Source organism: Lineus longissimus, chromosome 16, assembly GCF_910592395.1.
Source record: "Lineus longissimus chromosome 16, tnLinLong1.2, whole genome shotgun sequence".
Classification (NCBI taxonomy): Eukaryota; Metazoa; Nemertea; class Pilidiophora; order Heteronemertea; family Lineidae; genus Lineus; species Lineus longissimus.
This window is the reverse complement of record NC_088323.1, coordinates 5,140,952-5,160,410: the sequence shown is the minus strand read 5'-3', so window position 1 is coordinate 5,160,410 and position 19,459 is coordinate 5,140,952. Positions and strand designations below refer to the sequence as shown.

The 19,459-nt window shown below is 42.4% G+C and overlaps 1 protein-coding gene across 4 annotated transcripts in view; it reads right to left on the bottom strand.

Annotated features, from left to right (window-relative positions):
* Nucleotides 1-500: 500 nt before the first annotated feature.
* Nucleotides 501-19,459, bottom strand: part of LOC135500703 (polycystin-1-like protein 1) — a 96,544-nt gene continuing 77,585 nt past the window's right edge. For 3 of the 4 annotated variants that reach the window (XM_064792320.1, XM_064792321.1, XM_064792323.1), the window contains 21 exons: nucleotides 18,991-19,262; nucleotides 16,378-16,478; nucleotides 15,903-16,185; nucleotides 15,280-15,597; nucleotides 13,837-14,053; nucleotides 13,235-13,408; nucleotides 12,850-12,969; nucleotides 12,468-12,719; nucleotides 11,914-12,091; nucleotides 11,439-11,653; nucleotides 10,918-11,189; nucleotides 10,465-10,702; nucleotides 9,841-10,112; nucleotides 9,432-9,666; nucleotides 9,004-9,246; nucleotides 8,669-8,803; nucleotides 8,070-8,291; nucleotides 7,092-7,253; nucleotides 6,528-6,841; nucleotides 5,902-6,113; nucleotides 501-4,536 (listed from right to left, as the gene is read on the bottom strand). In XM_064792320.1, coding sequence (XP_064648390.1) covers nucleotides 3,929-4,536; nucleotides 5,902-6,113; nucleotides 6,528-6,841; nucleotides 7,092-7,253; nucleotides 8,070-8,291; nucleotides 8,669-8,803; nucleotides 9,004-9,246; nucleotides 9,432-9,666; nucleotides 9,841-10,112; nucleotides 10,465-10,702; nucleotides 10,918-11,189; nucleotides 11,439-11,653; nucleotides 11,914-12,091; nucleotides 12,468-12,719; nucleotides 12,850-12,969; nucleotides 13,235-13,408; nucleotides 13,837-14,053; nucleotides 15,280-15,597; nucleotides 15,903-16,185; nucleotides 16,378-16,478; nucleotides 18,991-19,262 — 5,043 coding nt within the window. In that variant the 3' untranslated portion in view covers nucleotides 501-3,928. The remainder of the gene's footprint in view (nucleotides 4,537-5,901; nucleotides 6,114-6,527; nucleotides 6,842-7,091; nucleotides 7,254-8,069; nucleotides 8,292-8,668; nucleotides 8,804-9,003; nucleotides 9,247-9,431; nucleotides 9,667-9,840; nucleotides 10,113-10,464; nucleotides 10,703-10,917; nucleotides 11,190-11,438; nucleotides 11,654-11,913; nucleotides 12,092-12,467; nucleotides 12,720-12,849; nucleotides 12,970-13,234; nucleotides 13,409-13,836; nucleotides 14,054-15,279; nucleotides 15,598-15,902; nucleotides 16,186-16,377; nucleotides 16,479-18,990; nucleotides 19,263-19,459) is intronic. The other variant, XM_064792322.1, reaches the window with a different exon arrangement.

Here is a 19,459-nt window from a genome sequence, read left to right as displayed (position 1 = left end):
AGATCATCCGACAATCGAAAGTATATAATTTTACGAAGGTTTCTCACCCAGGCAAAACAGATTCCTTCTATTTTTTTCATTTTTATAGTTACTTCGCCGGATGTACTAGGCCTGTACTATAGAAATGCACTAATGTTAGAAACCCAAAAACACTACTCGTTAAGCGTCAGGCGACCAAACACATTGATATGAGGACTACTAGGTTAGGTACAGGGAGTCTCATACGCCCTAGTGAGTCGATCGGGAACCAATCTATCAATGGTCTGCCTGTGGCTTCAAATGCGCATGCGTGAACCGAGTAAGCAGAGTTATAAGCCGAGTTAACTGTTTTATATGAGAATGCCAACACTCGGATTGAACTCTGGTTTAAGTGATGTCATCGAATCGAACTCGTGTTCCGTGACATCACCAGAATCGCTTTGGAGATTTTCAAACAAATCAGAAAATCAGAGCATAAAAACGCTTCTAAGTCATCGAAATGATCCGAATTTTGAAAAGTCTTTTGCGACGTACACTAGATGGGATTATGTTTGGTGGTATAGGGGTGATAGAATTTTGGTTTATTTAGCTGTTTTGGAGAACACTCGCAATAATGTTTGTAAAATGTGAACAGAAAGAAAGAAAGAAAGAAAGAAACCAGAACATGAGTGATAATGATATCAATATTGACACAAGACTGTGAGTCTGGTGCCCATAATCGTAGTATATATTTGGCAATGAAAGAATAAACTTCAGTTCTAAATAGTAACCTGATAATTTTATTCAAAATAAATGGATATCAATCATTATAAAAATATATATAGGCCCCTATCATCAAATTATTTACAAAATTGTGATCATGGTCATGGCTTGGATGGGCAAAATTATTAAATTTAAAATAGGCCTACACATCGCTCATAGTACACATAAGCAGAGAAATTGACATGACATATGGTAGTAGTGACCTTGACCTTTTCCAGCAAATGTGTATGATATACATACTTGAGTTTCACTGTAAGACCACTTCTGAATAGGGCCTACTCAATTCAAGCTAGATTATATAATGGCCATTCAATGTTGCTCAACATGTTCAATCTGGATAGACAATCACAATGGGTTGGCCGTCCCTGCATTTTCTGGGTGTTATGACGTCATGTTCTGGCTTGACCATTGTTTCAATATCGTAGATATAACTAGAATTCCGAAATTTGCTGGTAGCAAATTTGATAGTCCCCAGGTAGTCGTCTGCGCACTCGACGCAAATTACGTCATGTCAACCGAGTAGAAACCGAGTAACAAACTCGACTGTAGTCAAACTATGAAGAAGAACGTGTGCAAATACTCAAGTCGAACGCGTTCGAATTAACAGCCTGAGTGTAGTATTTGACCTTGACCCGATACTCTCGTCAAAATGGCAGCACAAAAACGTATCTAAAGCATCGAAATATTCTGAGTTTTGAAAAATTGTTTTGCGATAGTCCATGAATCGAATTGGGTTTCTTTATAAATAATACCTCCATCGTCCCATCGCTCGACCAACTCCTGAGAATAATGATGTCATTATGACGGGACGGAGCTTATGCTAATGTATTAGCGTCTCGCCTCTGCGCATGTCACAGCGCATGTCAGATTGAATCGCGGCTTCGGCATGTTGGGAGAAGACGATAGATCTCGGCAAAAAATGCTTCAAAAGTATCGAAATACTAAGGATTTTAAAAATACTTTTGCGATGGTCCATAGATGGAATTGGGTTTGGTGGTGTAAGGGTGATTGATTTCTGGTTTATTTAGCCGTTTTGCTGGACTACCGCAATAAATGTGTTGGTGGAAGAAAATAACATTTTCCAGAATTCCAGTGATATCAATATAGTCCCCAGACGGGATCTGGGGCCTATAACAATTCATCATTGATGATTATGCCCATGTCATGCATAACTAATTGTGGCAGTTGGCAGTTGTTCAGGCAAACAGCAGGTGTAACCGCCCATACACGTCGCCCCTACCATCTGCAAGATCCATGTCAATAGATAACCAAAATAACTTATGCTTGAGTGATATAGTATACAAATGAAATGAATTTGTCGTTTTTCAGTGCCCAGGTGGGACCGCATCCGCATATGTTACCACTGTATTTGACCATGACGGGATGCCATCCCACTTCCATGTTTCAATAACTTAACAGGTGCTGTCGCCGTTTGTTTTAAAGATAAACCAATACTAGGGTATTCAGTCGTTCCTAGACTCCGCCACTATCTAACATGGCCATCGGGTTGTCTGTTAAAAGGGGAGCCCCGGGACTGAAAAGGTTAAGCACGTTTTTAAATATGAAACATATCAGGAAAAGATGTTTGTCAAAATGACAAAAACAAACGTGTTTAGCAAGTATGATTGTCATGTGAGCCTAGCTTAACCCACAGAAATTGTATAAAGTAATAGCCTAAATTTACTCAATACAACCACACGAGATACAAATAAAACTATATACTGTATACCTCGGTATAATCAATCTAATCATTTTCTCATAAAGTGAATTCATTTATCATAGTGAAGTCTCAAAGTATAGTAATATGAAGTCATTGCCAAGTCTCAAAGTATAGTAATATGAAGTCATTGCCAAACTATAAAATTATTATGTAATGTACATGTAGAAGGTAAACACGGACAGTAACGGTACATATAAAATGAGTACAACAGGCAAACCATTATTGCAAAATTTCGAAAAATCTCAATGAAAATGAAATGGACATACTGAAGCCAATTTACACGCTACTAATCGTTTTTAATCTCATGGGGTAATTCTTCAAGGTGGCCACAGGTGGCAGCACTGTCATGGCACCAGCTTGATATGAGTGAAATCGCATTAAAAGTCTACAAATCGCTAAAGAAAAACATGGAAGAACACGAAAAAAGGTCATACAGTTTGAATGGCCATTGTAAAAACATTTCAATAAACAACAACAAGAAATATTCAGGAGTAAACAATTCATTGGGTTTTTGCACTTTTAAGTAATAATACTGCCACTTTTCGTACAGTTGCAAGCTGCACATCTTTTCAGCCCCCTCAAGATGACATGATACCCTCAAATGTCAATACAGAACTGGTATCGATTTGTAATGGCACATGTCATTACAGAAATGGTACTGAACTGTAATGGCACATATCATTACAGAACTGGTACTGAACTGTAATGGCACATATCATTACAGAACTGGTATTAAACTTCTATACAGTTATTGTTACAGAACTGGTTCCTGTACTGACATCCAGAATGTCATCAGATTACCAAATATATTTTAACTTTGATCCTCCGAAATACTATTCATATTCCATCTAAATGTGTGATGGTTAAAATACCTATACGCATAATTAAAAATACATGATATTTCAAGACTTATTTACAATCTACAAAGTGATCCATCATCTGCTTGCTAGAGGCTTTAGCAGGCCCAGCGAGCTTACATATAAAATCAACATTAATATACAATATGCCTGAAAGACTTTTGAGTCCAAACTGACCAGAATTATCTTGCCGTAAACCCTACTATTATCTTCACAGCTTTTTTTTATGTTTGAAAGAGCCATTTATGTTTTTGATACATGATAATCATACCACATGTATTATGCTGTCCAGTTGGAGAGATATGGAGTTGGGCAATTCCATCAATTATAACACCTGGCACAATAAGTCATCAAAAATTTATGTGGAGAAAATTCCATTTCAGAGAAGCCGACTAAGAGAAGAAGATTTTATGCAATTTAAGGGACTGTTATTTTTTGTCCACTTCACGAAAACATGCAACATATGAAAATGATAACAGAGTTTACAGCTTTGAGACAAGTGATTGCATTGTTCATCAAATAGCTGTCATGGGTACATCATGACAAAATTCACGGCGGGAAAAGCTGTGTCATGGTGCATCATGATTGATCATTATCGACACTGACCACATCAAGACCAACATTGCTTCTGGCGGCCGCTCACCCGAACATTCACGTCACTATCACTGCTATAGCCACCATTTTCTATGCCTAACTCATCGAGTCCTTTGATTGGTGTAAACTCTTTACGACCTTTACCCTTTCCCCGTGACTTAGTTTTACGCAAACTTCTCGGTTTCGCGTCTGCTTTAGCCGACCTTGACCTTGCTAGATTGTACTCTGAACTCGAACTGGAGTCGTACAGGCAATCAAATGGACGCGATTTCTCAACAGAGGTTCGCGGTCTTGGATAATCATCATCTAAACGATGTATAGGAATATCTAAAAGGTCGCCCCCAGGAGGCAAATCTAGTATCGAATGACTATAATTTGAATCACGATGTGACATCCTATCCACCCCAGGACTAAGTCGCCCATGAACTCGACCTTGACCTGGGCGGTTGACTGTTTCGTCGTCCATGCTAACGACCTCGCAGCTACCGTAATCGTCAGATTTCCCACCATGCACTGGGATATCGTACACGTCGGTATCGGAGAACGATCCCCGATGGTCGCAGCGTCGCGACCTACGATGGGCGCCAAAGTCTTCGCTGAAGGGGTCATGGTATTTTAATTTTCCTGGAATCAGAGATGCAGAACTTAAAATGCAATCGCGAAGAAGGAGTAGTAAGCTGGGTTGCCATAGCGATGGAGTGATTTGAGGGTGTCGATTTAAGGGATGACATATGAAGATGTATGCTATCTTCAAGTGACGACTGGAAGTGTTGCACCAGGCTAATGAAAGTAAGGCTGGGCTATCTGACAGTAGCAGACAATCTTAGAAACCTATATGACAATTTCTTTACACATTATGAACCAAGAGGTAAAAAGGACCAACATTTTTCCAAAATGCGATGGAAAATCTAGTAATTATTTTAAACAAAATCAGCTGATCACCTATATTGGCAAAGCACTACCAATTCTAGGGTTTTTGCAAGAAGTGATTGGGAATGAGAACAATACTTTTCCAAGATATGGATGTGTGCTATAATCACAGCAAGTGAGAGGGCGAAACTAGGACCAGTGATTGAAGGAGAATGTGAATACACTGTTACACCAAAGTTTGTTAAAAGTTACATGAAACTCATCACGACTGAAAACGGTGAAAAAAGTTAATGAGGAAAACCACCACCAGAAGCAGTCAGCAAGAAGAGTCAAAGCTGTTGGACTTGAAGCAGACTTGATAATTCACTGCCATTTTCCCATAAAAAGTTTCTCGGCATAATTTTTTTGGATGAAATCGGAGGCGTTTATCATTAGAGCAAAATAGTGGCAGTGAATTCTTCTGTCAGGCCAAAGCAGACGGCAAATAATCGTTTGTACAGCTGATTGCTCTTCAGATGGAGGAACCACCTGAGAAACCATGACAATGGAGCAGTCTGTAACCATGGCGCAGACTGTAACCATGGTGCAGACTAACCATGGCACAGACTGTAACCATGGCGCAGACTGTAACCATGGCGCAGACTGTAACCATGGCGCAGACTGTAACCATGGCGCAGACTGTAACCATGGCGCAGACTGTAACCATAGCGCAGACCAGATTCCCTAGGTAAAGCGTGTTGGAATATGAACAGATCGACTCTAGAACCAATTGCAATTTTGAGAGCAAAATATCTTTTTGAAAGAGGCCATTTCAACTTAATAGTGATCTCTGCGCCCGGGCTAAATAAAGCTCGGAAAGTACATCACGACGTCAATACTCGGACAAAACTGACGCCAAGTCTTGGTTGCACAATGCAGAATTTTGTCCGAGATCCAGAAAATACATGATTTTTACATCACTTGTGATATTGCACTTCCCGAACATAAAGGCACTACCAGCACCCTCCTAAAGAAACAGCCCTAGAAATCTCTCAAAGTTACATCGGTTCTAAAGTTTTCACGAACGACAACTTGAAGAATTGTAACGAGAAGAGTGTCAAGCAGTGATAATGTTAGTACCTAAGACAGGTGGTTTAGGAAAGATGAATTTAGCCGGTTTCCGCTGTGAGGTGACGAGGCCGAAATGAGGTGAGTTATTACCACTTTGGTTGAGGCCATCTCCGGCTCTCAATGGCGAACTGGTGCTGCCATCAAAATGCGTGTTCGACTGTGATTTGCCTTCTTGTCTCTGGACTTGCAGTTGGCGGAAAATTTCAAGTTCTAACTCGGACCTAAAACGAATCATATTGAATTAACTCGATAATCTGTTCAATTATTACTGTATGCTGAGCTAATGTGAACTGCAGAATCTTTCCAGGTGTTTCATTTTCAAGAATGTCCTAAAAACGAGCTTTTCATAATGAGTAGGCCTACATTACTCACAGCAAGAAAGCCATTTTTGGCTTGTATCAAATAGCAGTTCAATCTGATCTTATTCTGCATTCATCCATGTTTGTGTGAAGGGACAAAATGAAGTTAATGGTACGGTTTGCTTTACGAGTCTCCTTCCCCTATTAGTCTTGCCATCCAAGGCAAGCGACATCAGCCAAAGGTTTTTTTCAAAGCGTATCTTTTTCCTAGACTGATTGCCAACAAGGCTAAGAAGACCAGTCTCCCTCCAAAGTTCAGTCTAATTTACAACATACCTCAGCTGTTTTTCTCTCTCCTGCGACAAAATATTCGTCCCAATGTTATCGAGTTGGATCAACTGAGCCAGGTGTGGCTCCTGCATGTAGAGATTGTCCTCAATCTTAGCGATACGCGACTCGAACCTCGTCTCGTCGAAACCTCTGACCTCTGACCCTCCGCTTGACACGCCATCGTCACCGATACCGTATGTACAATCCGAATCGGTGTAATAACACGGCGGCTTTTCTGGGAGGCCGTGACTGCCCGAGATGGCGTTCATTTTGAAAAGTAGCTCGTCAACTTGGTACTCAATTTCAGCCATGGTGAATTCCTGGAAAATAGATTAGATCTTTATAACAATTCAGCTGATAAGGTTAATGTTACAAAGAATTGATAAAGACTGTCTATTCATTCTTGCTGTTGCCTATGTTTTTGACATTAACTAAAAATGGCAAATCAGCAGCAACAGACAAGTGACAAGTAATGACCAACTGTGCTTTTTTCTGCTTCACCCTCTAGGCTCTCCTTTCTGCTCACCCTGTAGATTCTGCTGTCTGTTTCACCCTGTATAATCTACTTACCGGTGGCAGAACGCTGTCATCGTCGTCGTCCTGTGTAATCCGTCTGACCTTCAACCAGACTAAGAGACGGTTCCAATAGAAGTTCATCAGCTCCTTAGAAGACATGGTCAACACTTGGTCATGACGTCCTACACGGAAGTGGAGACTCAGCACAGCTACAATCTGCAAACAGAGAGAGAAGCCCTTGAGGATATCGGTGGGGAAGTCATGTACGAGTTTTGATGTCAGACTATCCCTCCAAGGACTGTGACTTCAAACCCAGGCCCATGGGGGTCGTGAAGCTTACATATTACATATTCCATTTAGTTGTATACATATTAACTACAATGTACTTCAAATAATTTGATGCCAATTATATGCGAACTTGAAATTAGTTAATTGGCATTTCTAGTGGAGGTCATATTAATTTGCCAACATTGATATATGCAGGTTGTGTTCGCACGCTAATTATTACATAGACAGCGTACATCATTATAGTAATACTTGTTATTAGAGCACAAGGGGACAAACTACTCAATGGACTGCAATTAATGTTACCAGATACAGTAGCTTGGCAATGTGATGCACAGTGAAGATAATTAAACAATACATTCTGTTTTAATTAGGAGAGCAACTGACATTAAATTAACTCCACTCCAATTAACTGAACTTTGTGTCTAATTATGTTCATCAATTACGCAAACTTCACACCTGTTAGGTCTAATCGACTACCTAAGTGAACACAGGAAGCCATTGTTTTTGCTTACTGTCCGTAATTGTGAGTCGATTGAACCAAAAAGTCACCATGGCCTTGGTGCAATTCAGAGTAGAGAGGTGTCCGCTCTACAGAGGTTTTGGTTAAAGCAAATGACTTAGAAAAAAATCGGGACTGAACGAACATGTCCGTAATGGGCAGAGGTGTCCGCAAGGGGAGGTTCTACTGTACAACTTTTAACTTTGAAAATGTCCAAAACCCCATGTGTTTCCACTCTTACTTACATAGGAAAGCAGTATGCCCATTCCAAATATGAAGAAGACACAAACAAACACCCTGGCTCCGTGCAGACTGTACTCCTCAATGTCTTGGAACCGGTATTTCATGACTAGAAGGCTCGACAACGACATGAAGCCGAGATGGAACTCGCTGAACGACCAGCTGACGGTGCGGAACAACGCCACACCGAGACTCGTCCACGCCATTAGAATCACAATGAACAAGGCCTGAAAGTAAAATATCAACAAAAATCAACAAAAACCGAACCTTATCCTTGAGCAGACCATACCTGCTGCCAACAATTACTCAAATACGGAGGTATCAGTGGGAAAACATTTGAAGAAAACTTCATCGAATTTGCTCTCTGAAAAACGTTTCTTCAATTTCTTTTCCAAAATATCACTGCCAAAGATTCCAGGTAACGAATTCCTTTAGGCAACAAGGAAAGCAGATCCACAATCCTAGCTGTTTCCTACCAAGCTTTGAATGAAATTTCTTGTACTCAGACGGACGCCAAGACTAACCAGAGCATATTAGTCACTTTGAGACCACCTAATAGACCCTCTAGCTACTAGCTCCCTCTTTAGGTTTGCTCGGTACTTACAGTAAATATAAGGATCTCCCTCCTGGCGCGCCAATAGACATTCCCGAGACGTGCAAACAGTTTACGGTACCGCAAGAGGCGCAGAAACTGAACAAATATTATGAACACAATGCTTCCAACCAGGGTCCGCAGCAGCTGAAAAAAGAAAATTTCTTGTAAAGTTTACGATAACAAGCAGAATTTTCGTCTCTACACAACGGGACTTCATAGTGTGTAATTTGGATGACAATGTTTCACCATCTTCAGGGGCCCGAACGAATTCTTCTTCTGTGCAATCTGAACGCAGAAGAAGATGTCCGGAGCTCTTTAGAATGTGAAGAAGAAGAAGCTCTCACCTCGTCCCAAAGCGCAATGAAGAAGACGTCAACATACTCCTCAAGGAACGTAGCACGCAATCTCTCAATCGTGTCGTGTACGTAAACGAACCGCAAGATGTAGCAGACGATATATGTGACACAGAAGACTAGCTGGACAAGATGGAGGACATTCCAGAGATTTCTGAAGTAGCGTTTCTTCTCGCGTATTGCGCCCCCTATGAACGACTGGATCTTGAACATGATGATACTGATGAATATGAGCTGGAATGGACAAATCAGGACTCATAAATTTTCCACTGACGTTACTTTTGGAGGACTGTTACAGAACACAACACCAATGGATGTTGCATGTGGAGGGACATTCTTTTGAAATGTACTGTACAATGAATGCATTCTATGCAACAATGAATTATAATGGGATTTGCTGAACTGAGAGCGTAACGTACCTCGAATGCTAGAACAACATGATCAAAAGCCGAGAAGTATCGATACATGTACGCCGAGTCGACGCGCACCAATGGAAAGGCGCCACCTGTGGGCGGTGTCTCACACACGAGACTGACAGACGTGAACAGGTTCGTTGGCGCGTTGTAGAGCGTGAATTCCACGATGATTGCACGCGTGTGGCGGTCGATCCATTCCTGTGCTTTCAGTTTCTGAAGCTGGGCGTAAGCTCCGGCTCTGAAAAAATGATATTTCAAACTAAGACTGATACAGACAGAAGTCATGGGAGTCATTTGGTATCAGATGCCACAGAGCTGTTGATGTTATGTGGTTGTCTTGCCTTCCAGAGTTACGTTTTTGCCACCAATATTTGATACGAGTGACAATGAAGAAGAAAACAATCAAACTTACCGAGTTGAGTTTAACTTGACAAGAAATCCCGCACCATCGTATTCCGCCAATCGACCGTAGATCTTATAACGGTACAAATCCGACCACGGCGAATACGACCACTTCTCACCGGGACCAAAACTTGCTGTGCTCGCATCCCAGCTACCGTATCCATAGTAACACGTGTCTGTTACATTATATGGGTACGGGATGTCACAGGATTTGTTATCGACTCTCATCTGGCGCAGGTTGACGTAACCGACGATCGTGCTCGAGCCGTCGAGGATGTAGTTCTGAAAGACCAGTTGGCGATAGATTAGCAAGGTATTAGTTTAAGTTACAATGTCGCAATGATGGTATCTGTAGCTATCATTTTCAAGATCCCAAATTGAAAACTATGTTTGAAGTGAGAGACATTTACAGGCCTTGTTTCTACCTCTCAAGTTCAGGGGGGGGGGCTGGGCTGTAGTGACTCAATCTTCAGTGAGAAAGCAAGGCCCAGATTTGACCCAGAAAACTTCCAACATTTGATGCTGAAGTTAGTAAGAAAGTGAAACAAGAATCACAGGAGTTTCAAGAAACATATCATTTGCTACAATCACAACTATAGAGGAGATGACAATTATTTTAGTCAACCAATCTTACCCGATCTGTATTCGTCTCTTGGCCGTTATACCATCGTTCCCAGTAGAGTCGATCCAACAGATCCGATTGGCTCCACCTCCACCAATCACTGACACTCCTGATATTTTGGAACGGATTGGGAAGCGATTCGGTGAATTGGACTGTGACGGCCTTGTTTAGGTGGTACGGGGTTGAAGTGTCCTTGCCAAAGGCCACAAACAGAGCTACAGTCAGCACTACAAGATATTTCACCGTCTCCCTGCAAAAGACAACACGGAGACTTAGACTCACTCTCTTATGGTGGGGTCGGGAGAGGCCAACTTCAAGAAAGAGACTTTGTAGATGCACTTTACCAGGCAATGTTACACATGTTTAAAGCTCTAAAGACTCTTTAATGATTTGGGACTCGTGTTGTAAAGATTGCGCTTTTAGCATGTTTAGAAAAACTGTTTCCAATAACAACGAAAATCTCACCAAAATATTGTAACAGCCTTTTTCTCTTTCATTGTCTTCTTCCGCGATTCAATCAGCTGTTTCTCCTGAGGTGGCCGAGCGAATCGAAGATATCGCGATCGTTGACGAGCAGCTATCCCCTTCTCAAGGTCGTCGCAGTCTTCATAATAGTCGAGCCGATTAAATGGACGCTGCTTTTCGCGGACTTCCGTGTCGCGGTCGTCGTCAAGGTGGTCCAGGACGGCTGGAGTGTTACGGTACTTGATCGCAGAGTAGATGGTTATGACCAAAATCTAGAAGAAACAAAAATCCATTGAAACCGGTGGGGAAAGATTAAGCCGTTTTAAAAAGATGACCGCTGTTGCGTATTGTGACCTTTGGCAAGACACTCACACTAGCCCAACTTGCGTCTCTGCACCCACATGTATAAATGAGGACGAAAACATGCGATGAACCAGGATATTGTTGAGGTGGAGTGTTACTCCTAGTCGCTACATGCTGCAGAATCCAGGACTGACTACAAACTCCTCTTTGATACTTACCACAATTGGATGCGTAATGAACATGCACATCATGAAGCTGAAGAAGAGCGACTGCAGCCACTGGATACTCTTGGTACGACCGAACCGGAAACCGTACAGGATCGTGACTGCTGCGCATCCGGCAATGATGAGCCAGGTGACGATCAGGAGAATGTACCGGCAACCCCATGGCAGTAGGCAAGGCGACGCCCGCTTGGATTCTGCATCGTTGGCAACTGAAAAATAACACGAGTAACGTAAACGGGAAAACATCACCAACATTTCAATTGCGTAAAATCGAACTGTGAAATGAAAACCCAAATTTCATCAATGCCTTATCATTTTATAGCATTTGTGAAATCATAAAAGTAAATATTAGTGCCATGATAATTTCATAATTCAGACTCATTATGTAGTGGGTTTGATACCACCTAGCTTGTCATCTTTGGCAAGACACTTTCATTCAAAGCATCTAGTACTATTCTAGGAAACTTACTGAGTTCAATTCCTGCAGAACTGACACTGTTTTCTTCACTTTTCTTGCGGACCTCGGGAACCTGCGGCAATGGTGTCTGCACCTGCTGGCTGCTGTAGTCTTCAAACCCACTCGACGTCTGGTCCGTCTCGCATCCCTTTTGGTTCTGGGTGGGCGTTGGCTCACGCACTTCCTGCACCTGAAAAGAAATACAAATCAAAAATGTGTTACCCTTCTTCTTCTGTATTCAAAGCCGGTGATTTCAAAATCTAAATTTTGTTTCAGGCACAAAGTTGATGATCTGGGTATGTTTTTCAAGCAATCCAAACAGCCTAGTTGACTGTTCAGATCCTTTTGGTCATGTCTGTAGTCAGTTTGATACAGAAAAGACTGTACAATCCTGTGGTAAAGACAGTAGTATAGTTCCAGATTTCACACACATCTAGAGCCTTGGGATGATATTGACAATGTTCAATGGTAAACTCACTGTGGTGATTCTTGTCTCTCCTGGACCCATTAAGGCCCAATGACCCCCGACTGGGCCAATTAATCATCGAGACTCCACTCATACTTACTTGAGGTGTGCTCTCTGGTTTGACATTTTCTGCACTCGACGTGACCGACTGCTGATAACGTTTCGTCCATTGTTTCTGCGCCCACTCTTGGAGACTCTGCCAGTTCAAGATGGACTGGTCGAGCAAGGACTGCGTCATGACGGGTTGGACGGACCGATCGAAATTGTCGCTACCGGTGCTACCATCGGTACTGTGGTTGTCCTTGTTGACGCTGCGGTACTTCTTATCGGTGCTGCTTTTTGGTTTCCTCAACTGGAAGAGTTTGACAAAGGATAATCAGTCACAAGAGCAGTCAGCTCTGAAGGCTAGTGGGCATTTCACACACTAAACGCTAAGCAGATGAACCTATAGATGAAGACTGTTCTTGAAAATATTCAATTACCTTTGTTTTCCTGAACATCATGACCAGTGCCAGGTTAACAGGGACGACGATGACAGTGGTTAAAATACCAACAACGACAGCACGCCAGGACACGTCGATCAGGCCAAACTCGCCACGATACTGAAATAAACCAAATCAATGAGTAAATGCGCAAAGAATAGAAAACAATCCCGCCCCCCTTTGCCACACAACTATAAATGAGCAAAGGCAAAAAATCTGAAATCTTTCGCTTACACAAAAATGCCTCTAAAATGCTTATGTTTGGTCCAATTATGAAAATTCAAAGACCCACAGAGAGTTGAGAGAGAGATCTTTTCATTCCAGCCGTCAAATTTTGCATTTAGTAAGAGGATAAGTCTGAAATCTGCCTAAGAACAGTATTTACCTCTGTTTCATTCGTCTGGTACCACATGGCGTTGAGGCACATGTACGACATGAGCAGTGACAAGCAGCAGGTGAGACGGTCAGTACGAAAGAAGCGACTGTAGGACGGCCGCGTAAACAGCGAGCCCCACAGGTGATAGTCTGTGAAATATTCCGTTCCCTTGATCCACACAATCTGAAAGGGAAGGTTACCATTAATAAAGTGTACCACCTCAAGATTTTGACAGAAAACCTGGGGCTTGTTCAAATCAAGTCTGAATTTAACCCATTCACGTCTACTATAGATACCAAAATTGGCATTTTTCTCTCGTAAAATGGACTTAAGCTGTATCATATATTCAGTTGATAGCAGAATGTAACCATGGACATTGTCAGCTCTGAAAACAATATTGGGTGATTTGTAATGTCAGTAGGAAGAAACCGGTCACCCTGTCGGAAACCTACACTGTCGATGAGAGTCGTCCTCTCTACCAGATGTGGTGGGAGTGACTGGGAATTGAACACGTGACCTCAGAGCGTCAGGTGCTGATGTTTCTTTACACCTTTCTTGACTTATCTATAGCTGGCTGGACACCCAAAGTCATCTCAGGCTTATTTACAAACCTTGCGAAAGCCAAGCCCGCCTTCCAAAGTCATGAACTCTTGTTCAACCTTGCCATCCTCCTCTTCCACGGCGAACCATTTCTCACATTGGAAATAATACGAGTAGTCAAGGTTGATGTCGCGCACGATTACCCGACTTAAGTACCAGCTGGGCGACACGCCACTGTTATTGTGCCAGAACTGAACCTTCCAGATTGGACCGATATTGTCGGGGAGTCTGGAAATAGAAAGCAAACGTCCGATATAAAAAATAAGGCGCATATCTAAGGTTTCAAATTTAGAAGCTTGGTCAAACAAAATGACTGACTTTTTTTACCTTTCTACACAGGTCAAAGATTAATATGTTCAGACAACAAATTAAGGCATTTTTTTAGGCCTGCAAGTGATTTCAAACAAATCTCTTTGCAAAAATTGCGACAATATTATTCCATTTCTAATGACGCAAATCGCAATTTGCACTTAAGAAAACGAACAAAACATAAGGAGAGGCCATGACAGGGATCCCCCCCATCTCTATGATAATCATCAAACTGATAAGTGGAATATTCCACAAGTTCCATTTAAAATGTACAAAAATAAATGACAACGATAATTGGTACAAAGTCAACAGAGCCAAAACATGACAATTTCAATACATCATTATTGCCACCTCGACAGACATCAAAACATGACCTGATGGAGTGAGTGGGTCGTGCCCCCTACCCCGATGGTGTTTCCTATGGAGTGATAATGATTTAAAACTGTCTAATTATCTCTGACATCAAACATTTAACCTTTCGAATAGTGTGATGACACCTTGCTTTATTGACTGGGACGTTTTACCGTCCATTTTCTCTCTCGTTACCCTAGATGGCACTGCTGTTTCTTGTCAGGGTCATGCAAAGGTCTAATAGGGTTCTTTTCCAGCGTGCAAATATGGCTGACCTAATTTATATATTCCAAGAAATGCTAAAGGGATATCAGTGGGTAGGCCTTTCAACTTTGGGAGTTGGCCTGTCCAAGAAAAGGAGAAAGTTTTTGACAATGTTTCTTAAACAGTTTTGTTGAAGTCTTCCAACAAAATAGCGTTCTGTTCATCAGGTAATAAGGTTCTTCGACCATGATTCATCAGATCTAGAGGAAACTGCTCAGTCAGTTTGCGCTGTTATTAGCATCAGGGACAGATAGCCATACCACGCTATAGCCTCGATACTTTTGGGGGTCGGACCTTCGCGGTCCAGGCCAGTAGACTGTGGAACTGTCTCGACTGTTCTGTACGTGAATGCGATTCAATCGCCGGTTTTAAGACAGGGCTGAAGACCCTGCTCTTTCAAGAGTGTTATTTGTGAAAAAGCGCTTGTGAGCAGGACCTTCTTGGAACATGCGCTATATAAGACATTATTTACATTACATTACATCGCAAACAAATTTGACTAAAACCTTTTTTATATACAGTAGACTTACGTCATCACAAAAATGTCACGCGAGTTCCGTTCAAACAGAGTCTGGTTGTTCTCATTGACTAGTTCCCTTGTCTCCGACATGCCTTCTTCTCCGTGCAGCACGAGGCTGACCTTCGAAGTCGTGCCGGCACCCTTGCGGAACCCCGTCTCAACGATGATCTCGTAACGCTGACGATCAGTCGCCGTGTTGTCCTGCAGGTAGACGACGGCCCCCTTCTTCAGGTCGTGGGCATCGTACCGATAACATATCGCAAAGGCCAAGGCGTAGATGAGGAGGACAGCGATGACGAACGCGATCATAACAGGATTCTGATGCAGACTGGAATATTAGATATAATTTGATGCATAAAGGGCAAGATTTATTCATGCATCAAGCTCACATGTGTCGCATTTGTCATTTGTACAAAGCATGGCTGCAGTGCAGTGCATTGATGCACATGCAGTGAAAGTTTTGCACAACTTCATTTTGGCGATTGGGAAAGTTTTACATATTGAAATGAATAAAATTCTTACGAATTTTTGTTTTAGCAGATAACAAAACTTTTTTATCAAATTTTCAGTCAAAAAGATACAAATTTTCAAAGAAAGGTCATTTGTGCAATATTAAGATAAATTAAAACTTACTCAAAGAATGAATCGACACCGACAAACGACAAATCATTTGGCGTCAACGAAAAATGCGTTCCGAATGACGTGAGATGGTTGCAAGCGCAATGCTGCATTTCATAGGTTGACGTCTGCTTCAACGAGCATCCCTCCGGTGACCAATCAGATTTAGCGCTGTCCCAAAAGACGCACGCCTCCCACCACATTTTGATGGTGTAGTTCCGCTGCTGTGCGACGTGATCGCGGGGTCGTCCTTTGTTGTAATTTGCGTCGACAAGTCCAAGGTAATAATCACCAGGAGCTGCGAAATAAAAAGACGGGGAAGAATTGTAGAGTGACCTTTATAAACAGAAACTGCTGTTTGCATGAAACCTCTGACTCGCACCTTAAAGCCGACCCATTCTCAGATGCACCTGAATCATAACTACTACCAAACTCGAAGGGAAGACAGCTGAACCAAGTCAACAGGGCCAAAGTTTGTCAAACCTCTTACCGTTGAAGCGCCCAGCAGGAATCCTCATCTCAATTTTGTCCATATCGGCACTGTATCGCTTGTGTTCCATGTACTTTTCAAGCGTCGGCATTGTACGATGGCTACAAAGAAACAATGTAGTGTTTACAGATCAAAATGGAAACAACTTCTAAAACACTAACAAACTTCGTGCCAGGATATATCTTAAATAGAAGTGCGTATCGAATGTTTGTCTCAGGGTGATGGTGCTAGCTGTCAGTCACACCTGAAACTTTGCTCACCTCTCGTAAATTCAGGTCAGAGCGAAAATCTCAGGCACGACCAACATTGGCAAAATCTTCTGTAAAAACTGACGAAAACGCATCCCACAATGGCATCATTATTGATGATGCTGATGCTGATGACGATGACGATGATGACGTGAAGATTCCATTCCCTGCCAATCATATCAGTTTTTCACAGAATTCCCTAAAGCTATGTCGTCCATTTCAGCAGTTTTTTCAACACGTGTGCAAAAGGCCGCAGATGGCAACGCCACCTGTGGCTCACACCTGAAACATTGCTCACCTTCAGCTAACAGGCTATAGCGAAAATTTCAGGCATAGCAGACATGTGCATCGCTATTGGGTTCTATTTATCTGTCCCGCGGGCATGCAGCCATCGGGACGACCGAGTACAGTGGACAACGTGGCACTGTAGTCATCCATCCTCTGCCAGGGGGATCAGATCTCCAGTTTTTTACATCGTCCATGCCAGGGGTATCAGATCTCCAGTCCTTTACACCGTCCATGCCAGGGGGATCAGATCTCCAGTCCTTTATATCGTCCATGCCAGGGGGATCAGATCTCCAGTCCTTTACATTGTCCATGCCAGGGGGATCAGATCTCCAGTCCTTTACACCGTCCATGCCAGGGGGATCAGATCTCCAGTCCTTTACATCGTCCATGCCAGGGAGATCAGATCTCCAGTCCTTTACATCGTCCATGCCAGGGGGATCAGATCTCCAGTCCTTTACACCGTCCATGCCAGGGGATCAGATCTCCAGTCCTTTATATCGTCCATGCCAGGGGGATCAGATCTCCAGTCCTTTACATCATCCATGCCAGGGGGATCAGATCTCCAGTCCTTTACATCGTCCATGCCAGGGGGATCAGATCTCCAGTCCTTTACATTGTCCATGCCAGGGGGATCAGATCTCCAGTCCTTTACATTGTCCATGCCAGGGGGATCAGATCTCCAGTCCTTTACATTGTCCATCCAAATTCTCTTAGGTCGAACGTGTCTTCGGATGCCTTCTACTGTGCCCGGCAGGATGATGTTCCCTTGGCTCTTGACATGTGGCCAAACCACCTTAGCTTCCTCTTCTCAGCCACAGTCACAGACAGCAGGCTGTCGTGCCGTCCAATGCGCTGAACACCCAGCTCTTTGACCTTGGTGTTGATGGTATGTTGGCGTTATTGGGTTGAATTGGCAAAATCGCGGTAATACTTTCCGCCTCCTTCCCCCAACTGGCCACAGATCCAGATGCAGTGCCATCTATTAATCACACCTGAAACTTTGCTCACCTTTTTTAATACAGGTCCGAGCGAAAATTTCAGGCATGACCAACATGATGTCATCTTCTTCCTCTTCATTTGAGTAGAAGCTTTTCTTCTTCTCCTTTTTGGCGCAAGACTTTCCCCTATGGTAATTTCTGACCAACTACTTGGAAAACACCAAGATATCATCTAGGCCTATATCTGTTACACCTAGCATAGCTACAAAGCTGGGAAGGCCTAAAACTTTCAGAAATAATTCATCTGAAGATCTATAACATACAATGTCTAATCCATGTTTATCAAACGTTTCTTGCCTAGATTTCATATTGTGGCCCCTCTTATGCTGAAAGGACTATAACTAAGGCACTTGGTTTTCCCCATCTCAGTTGGAAGGGAACAAATTCATCCTAATAAACCCTCATCATGTGGTCGCCATTAGGCGAGACCTTTTTATCAATCAGAAAGCAGGATTCCCTCAAACAGTAATGCTCTTCCAACTGGTACTTCCCGTCTTTATGAAATGGGCAGACAAATACTTAATAGCATGTCGAAGGCTAGACATCACATTTCATAACTACTCCCCCAAGATCGTTGAGCCTCATAAACGAGAAGAGCAAAGTGATTAGGGGCGTCTATCAAGCCCCATCCTCCCAATTAGGATACGTTCCACTTATACAGAGCTACATGGATTGTCTGATGCACAACCATTATGCCTATTTAGGGAATACACTAACTACTAATAACTGTACCTAAATATAGATAATGAATCATAAATATTGCCCCGGTACTAAAGCACATCCTAACAGTATTTTCAAAAAATTTGAGAATTGTTCTCATTTCTCTGGACAACCATACCAACAACAAACAAAATGTCTTCGTCACATCCTACATGAGTAGTATTCACGAGAAAACATATCAGTCAAAACATTATAAGTATGATTCGCAAAGAAGTATATACCTGTCAAACTTAATCAAGACACTGAGAATAAAAGACGTATACATACGTCTTACACATTTTAGGCAACACTCACAAAAGACGGAAATATACGTCCTACTCGAAGTGACATTCTCAAAACCTTTCCATACATATACTTACTTGATCAAGACTGCCAGTGGAAATTTCCGCAGCTCTGGGGAGACTGGTTCAAACTGTATAATGATGTGAAATGATTGGTTGAGATTTCCCCGCGTAAAGTTGAACTTGTGCAAATTCATGTTCTCCTTGTTCAGGGTGTATTGTGGGAAACTGTTCTGCGCAGCCGTCTTGCGGGGTATTGAGATGTGTATGAGCTGGTCTGCCGGGAGGTTTCTGACCGGTACGTGTGTCCCGTTGCAGTAGTAGAGGTTAAGTGACGCGACTGCCATGACCTGAAATTACACACAGTTACTTTAGAATGGGGACCGAGATTAAATTTGGTTTGTCCTTGATACCCTCAGAATTCTGCTCAGGATGAACTTGCAGTTGAAGTTTTAACCTTGTAGTATGAAATTTAGGCCCAGTTCTTCCTGATCATGCGTAAGGAGATGTGACTGAGGGAATCATTACTCAACCTGTAGTCGGATCA